Source organism: Equus przewalskii, unplaced genomic scaffold, assembly GCF_037783145.1.
Source record: "Equus przewalskii isolate Varuska unplaced genomic scaffold, EquPr2 ChrUn-6, whole genome shotgun sequence".
NCBI lineage: Eukaryota > Metazoa > Chordata > Mammalia > Perissodactyla > Equidae > Equus > Equus przewalskii.
The window spans coordinates 2,015,356-2,022,278 of NW_027228754.1; the positions used below are offsets into that span (position 1 = coordinate 2,015,356).

At 41.3% G+C, this 6,923-nt stretch overlaps 1 protein-coding gene across 1 annotated transcript; it reads left to right on the top strand.

The window, feature by feature from the left end:
* Positions 1 to 4,092: 4,092 nt before the first annotated feature.
* CRP (C-reactive protein) lies at positions 4,093 to 6,485 on the top strand. The gene is given in 3 exon segments (XM_008520494.2): positions 4,093 to 4,277; positions 4,872 to 4,900; positions 4,902 to 6,485. Coding segments are annotated over 3 exon segments (672 nt in total). The 5' UTR covers positions 4,093 to 4,213; the 3' UTR covers positions 5,481 to 6,485.
* Positions 6,486 to 6,923: the final 438 nt, after the last annotated feature.

Below are 6,923 nucleotides of genomic sequence, written 5' to 3' on the forward strand. Positions count from 1 at the left end.
GTAAGTCTGTGATTTTTTTTCCCCGTACTTTTCACTATTCCCAAGTTTGGTGTGCCCCAGGGAAAAAAGTATGGACAAATGAAGCACACATGACTCCAGATCATTAAAACAACCACCAAAATACTCAAATGGGGTTGCTGAAGTACAGATTTCTGATCCGTAGAATCCCAGGGAAAGAAGAGAAGTGCTGCTTTGATTTCTAAATAGCTTTATCCTAAGATAACCAACCTCTAGTCTCAGATGGGTAGGCGTAACTTGCTTGGATTCCTTCCCTGCATTTCTCAGCCTCTGTCTCAGCTACACATCTTTTCATTTCTCCTGTACCGGAAAGTGGGTTAAGTGGGTTTGTTAGCCTTCTTTTTCAGAAAATGCAGCCTCCTATCTCAAATTTCCTGGATCGCCTGGTCCAGTAATTCTTAAATTGTGGCCTGCTGACTACAGGCATCATTGTCACCTAGGCTGTTTATTATGAGTGTAGATTCATTGATCCCAGACCTACCAGATTAGACTCTCTGGAGTTAGAACCCAAGAATCTGCAATTCACAAGCTCTTTTGCCCAATATGTTTTTGGAACCATCACTTTAGTGTCTTCCCGGCAGCTCAGAGGCTTCTCTGGGGGACATGCCTGGATCCCAATAGGCTTGAAGGCAAGTGGTCATCTTTAAAGAAGGATCTAGTATATATTGACTCAGCTTATTGCCTTGGCCTGTGTCTGGTGCACTCTCTGTGAACTCATTCAGTGTGATCACCCCTACCCTATGGCCTTTTCATACATACAGATGAGTGATCTCATAAGTTTCTATCACTGCTCCCAGGAGGATAATAGCTTAATCACATGGGGCAGATCACAGTCTTAAAAATACCTTACACATACTGAGCTCTTACCATGTCCTGGGCACTGTTCTAGGTCCTTCACATGCATCTATTTGTTTAATGACAACCCTATGAGGTAAGTACCCTTTTATAGCCCTCATTTTACAGAGAAGGAAACTGAAGTCTAGAGAGGTTAATTAACTTGCCAAGAGCTTGGATTGAACCCAGGCAATGTGGCCACAGAGCCCTGTGCTTCTAATCACTGTGCTCTACCCCTAAATGCAACAAAAGCTTACACTCTGCACTTACACTCCTAGTGGGGGAGGGAGAGTATGGGATGTGTGCATGTTTTCTCAAGGGGAAGCCATTCCAGGATGCCATATATCCAAATTGTTAACTACCATTTCTGGGCAACAGGCGATCTCCCAACTTTTCATTTTGTTATTATATGTTTAGCAGAATGACTTGCACATAAACACCATACTCAGCCTCAGCATCAACATGATGTTAGGTAGATTATTCCTTTGACACACTGTCAAAGTTCTTCTTTGACTTAGAAACCCCCACCTTTTCCAATGTCATGTGTGCCTTTAGACATAATTTCATATCCTAGGAAGCATTAACCAATGCATGGAATCATATGAGAAATTCTCTAAGCCAGCAATTCTCACCTTTGCATGCTAATACTATAATCACCTGGGGAACTTTTAAAAATCCAGCTGCCCAGGCCGCATCCCAGATCATTACATCAGGTTCTCTGGTGGTGAGACCCAGGAAGCAGTTTTCTTCAAGCTTCTTAGGTGATACAATGTGCAGCCAAGTCTCCAGCAGTGAGGCTGGGCATCCACTGTTCTATCTCAGTGATACTCTTGAAAAGACGGCTCTTGTCTCTGACTGATTGTGAGGTTGTTTCTGACCGATGTGTCCCTTTCTTCCTCCTTTCCTTGTACTCTAGTGGTTTCAGTTTCAATTGGGGGAGCATACCAAACTCTTTACTGAAACCCTGGGGTCTAGAGTCGGCACTGTTCTAGAATTAAGTAAAGTGATAACACTATATTTGCCATGTTTTATTTAGTCAGTAAAGCTGCACCATGATAACAAACATTCTGTTTGTCTTAGAATGTTTTCTTCTTTTTCCTCAATTGGTACTTTGGATCTCTGCAATTTGAGGTGTTTGTCTGAGCTACTGGGGCTTTAAATCAGGGAGAAACCAAAGTGCCAAGATGTCTAGAAAACCCGCGATCCTTTGGTATGTTTATTGGGTTATCACAAGCCGTAAGAGGAAGAGAGGAGAGGCCTCCATAACAAACATCTGACATGAGGGTAAAGCTGACTTATTACACCTCTCTCCTGATAAAGTTCACCCAATGCTCTGTCATATGATGTGAGTGGTTCTGGGACTGTGTTGGCAGGTTGCTGGAACCAGGGCTAGATTGTGAAATGGTTCATTGGGAAGGTCTCTCAATTTCTGTCTTCCACTTTTTCTCTCTTCTCTTTCTATTGCTTTAGCTCTCCCTCTCCCTATCTCTACGTCTCTATGCCCCTAGCTCTCTCTTTTTCAGTTTTAAGCCTTATTCAGGATAACTATTTTGGAGATAGTTCTGATAATGTGGTGGGGTCCTTGAAATCAGTAATATTTCGAAAGAGTCCACGCGTCACATGGCTAGTTACATTCTTTTGACTTACCTGGGGAGCTCATTGCTAACAAAAAAGCAATTTGGGTATTGGGAAAACAACTTCTTCCTTCTTTGTCCCAATCTTTTCACATGTTCCATATCTTTTTTTGGTTCAGATCATGTATATATCTTTTATTTTGCAAATGTTTAGACTAAGAAGCGGAAAGGTTTTGAAGCAATTGCTTTAAGCCAATCTTATAGTTTAAAAATAAGACACAAGAAGTTTAAGAAAGGATAATTAAAAAGAAAACTTAACTGTACGTCATTAGAAAACAAACCTTTCCAGAAATGTACTACCATCTGTAATAGTTCTTTTTTCTTGTGTGTTTAGAATATGCCACCCACATGTTAGTTGGTTCTTCCAGTCAATTGAGAAATAACCTCTATTATTAATTTCTCAATGAATATCAATGGGAAAACTCATGATGAGGCTATATGAATAAGCTCAAGATTCTTTATACATGCAATTATAGTGTTTTATATAGGAGTTTATATATTGCAAAGTACTTTTTTTTTTTAATTTTTAAATTTTTTTTTATTTTTAAAGATTTTATTTTTTCCTTTTTCTCCCCAAAGCCCCCCCGGTACATAGTTGTGTATTCTTCGTTGTGGGTTCTTCTAGTTGTGGCATGTGGGACGCTGCCTCAGCGTGGTCTGATGAGCAGTGCCATGTCCGCGCCCAGGATTCGAACCAACGAAACACTGGGCTGCCTGCAGCGGAGTGCGCGAACTTAACCACTCGGCCACGGGGCCAGCCCCTATTGCAAAGTACTTTTGTACCTAAATACATATATCTCAGGGTATCTAACTGATGCTGTTCTCTGTTTTAGGTATTCTTGGGGTAAAGCCAAATAGCCACAGTCAGACTGGGTGTCCTATTCATAAAATGAAACAGTAGCTTTGGAGCTTCAAGGACTATTGACCTTCATTTCCTCTTTCTTTGTTTCTTACACAGACACAGACACAGATACACACACACACACACTTCTTTTTAGAAGCAATAGCCACATATGGGAACGTTGCTAATGAGGGGAAAAAAAAATCCTCCATAATGTCACTATGATAAGAACATTTATTGTTTGGGGGTATTCCTAATAGATTTTTTTTTAATAAACTAGTTACTTCTTTTAAAAAATAGTGTACAAACAAATTTATTTTTTCTCTTATAGTATCATAAGCATTTTAACATGTTGTAACATAAAATTCACAACTATTTTTTAAATGACTTTCCATTCTATTTAGTGGATGTAGATATATACAATTTACTGAAATATGCCCCAATTTTATGATTTTTCACTCTCCTAAGTAATGTTATGGTTGCCTTTGTGAATAAAGCCTCTCCCGTCCCCATATTGTATGGCTCTTCCCCAGAATGGATTCCCAGAATGTGACTGTTTTAATTCACCAAGCATTGCCACACAGAGCTCTTGGAGCACCAGCGGACACCACAGAGTCGCTAATAAATAGCCCATATTGATCTCTCATTTTGTGATTTATCTTGGTTTATTTGCTCTTAGAGCTTTGATTCATGGCTCCAAGTGGCAATTTTGGAAAATCATTAACCCGTCAGTTGAGCCACTCTGACAGTTGCACATATAAGGTCAAGATGGAGCAGCCCTGAGACAGAGAGATCTCAGAGGACCAAGCCCAGAATCTCAGCTGCTGATACCTTCTTCCAGGAGGATATCTCAGGATTCTAGGCACAGTGACTGCAAGGAGGGAACATGCAGAAGCTGTTGCTGTGTTTCTTGATCGTCATCAGCCTCCCCAGTGCTTTTTCCCAGAGAGGTAGGCACTGCTTCAGATGGTAGCTGAGTTCTTGTCTCGAGCTTAGACTGTGCAAAGCCAAGTTAGGGAAAGTGGCCAGCATCGGGGAGGGGTCATGGTCTGGGGAAGAGGGCAGTCTGTCGTTTCTAAATCCAGTTTCTTTCTATATAGTGAGAGAATACATCTTTGTGGCCTAACAAGCTGTTAAAAAAGAGACAACAGGCCCAAAATGGAGTCTCTTGTGTTAAGCCCCATGTCAGCGAGCCAAGACTTAATACCTAAACTAATTGTGGTTTTAGCGCACTTTTAACCTGGGATTGCCTGGTCAGTAGTAGTGAGGTAACACGGTAAGACCCCTTCCTTACCCAGGAAGGCAGCTTTGCCTGAAATCATCCACTCTTTGCTAGAAACTTCCTCGTCCTGCCCCCTTCTGCCTATAAAAGGCTTTCATTTTGTAGAGCTCTTTGAAGCTCCTTCCATCTGCTAGATAGGATGCTGCCTGCCTCATGAATCGTCGAATAAAGCCAATTAGAGCTTTAGATTTACTCACCTGAATTTTGTTTTTTAACAAAGCTCAACTGCTGACATTTCCCCTCTCTGTTTTCTATTCTACAGACATGTCCAAACAGGCCTTTGTGTTCCCTCAAAGAGTCAGGAAATTCCTATGTGTCTCTGACTGCACAGCTAAGGAAGCCACTCACAGCCTTCACCGTGTGCCTGCAAGCCTATACCGACCTGACCCGTGATTATAGCCTCTTCTCTTATGCCACAAAGAAGCAAAATAATGAGATCCTCCTCTTCAAGGGACAGAAAGGAGCATACAGTGTAAGCGTGGGTGGAGCTGACGTCTTTTTCAAGCTTCCTGAGCGTTCTCCTGCACCAATGCACTTCTGTGTCACCTGGGAGTCCCACTCAGGGATTACAGAGCTCTGGGTAGATGGGAAGCCCATGGTGAGGAAGAGTCTGAAGAAGGGATATAATGTGGAGACAGACGCAAGCATCATCCTGGGACAGGAGCAGGATTCCTTTGGTGGGGGCTTTGACAAAGGCCAGTCTTTCGTGGGAGACATTGGAGATGTGAACATGTGGGACTTTGTGCTGTCACCAGATGAGATTAACAATGTCTATCAGGGTAGCATCTTCAGTCCTAATGTCATAGACTGGCAGAAGCTGAAGTATAAAGCATACGGTGAAGTGTTCATCAAGCCCCAGCTGTGGTCCTGAGGCCCTTTTGTGAATCCTGAAGTTGCCTCCTGGGGATTACACCTTAGTTTTTCCTCATCTTTCGCTCTGATGTTTTATTGTCTTACATACACAGCTCCCATGCCCAGGGGGGACTATATTTCCCTCCCCCTTCTCCACTGTTTTCATCATCGCAAGGGTAGTGCAGAGCAGAGGGTCTTATTCAGGGCTGCACATTAGAATTAACAGGCCACACTCCAGGCCAATGAAATCTGATTTTGTGGAGGTGGGCCCCAAGCATCTACATTTTTTAAAGCTCTCCAAGTGATTCCAATGTTCAGCCAAGGTTGAGAGCCACTGCATTTTAGGTGTCTAAGAGCCGGAGAGCCAACATTTTTTTTTCTCCTGAAAGACTGCATGTGTTTATTTGTAGTCTTGCCAGCATTTTCATTTCCCTCTGTGGTCTGACCCACCCCATTTTATTGTGCTTTATTGAATTATCTAAAGGACATAGGAGTAGAATTTTTCTAACATTCTTCCCCTACCATCGGGATGTGATCATTATAAGTTAGAATTATCTTTAATTCCTAATCCTTTCAATTTGAAGTTTCAAAAATCTAAAAAGAAATGTTTTATTGTTGTTTCTGTTTAATTTGTTCTACTTTTTCTTGTGAGAGTTCCATTATTTTTCTTTCTCATTTATCATCACTCAGATCACTTTTATCTGTATATCCTTATATTTTGAATTTTTATTTTTTAAATTTCTTTTATTTTTATTCTTTCAAAACTATCCTCCACATTAATGATTTGCTTTTCTGTTTGGCATATTGGGATCTTTAGTGTTTCTAATGCCATTTAAAATTCTGCAGTGCTTTTTGAGTTGTCTTAAATTCTTTCCAGGATTTGGTATGTTTTAATCGACTCTCATCTTCCATTGTCTCTGGTTTCTTCAATTTGCTTGACAATTTAATACAGTTGCTGTCTAAAATTTTCTAAATTTTCCTGTGATCAATCTTTTTTTGAAATAAATCTTTTACAGGTTTTAAATAATTTTCTTCTTTATTTTAGTACTTTTCAGTCCTCCTATTCAAATACAGTGTGGGGAGTGACTTCTCTGAGTCCCCTTCCTGCTTACCTGGCCGCCATTAAGTTCCCTAACAATTTAAGCTGGCTGGCTGGTGGACTTATGTTTATGTTAGGAGTTTCTAGTCATACAGCCCCAGCGTGGACATCCTGCAACTCCCCTTTAAGTGACCCCATCTCCCCCAATTTCTGCCAGTTGTCCCAGACTCTCATAGGTGTACTTTCTCAGATATTTGTGTCTTCATTTCCCTCTCAATAGAATGATCTGGAGTGCGAGGGAGGACACAGTTAATAATAGCAACATAATTAGGCAAGACCAGGTTCTTTTGGAGAGGGTCACAGGCTGGGGAATCTTCCATCTCCCTCTGACTGGCTCCTCCCTGTGGAAGGAGGAGGGACTTA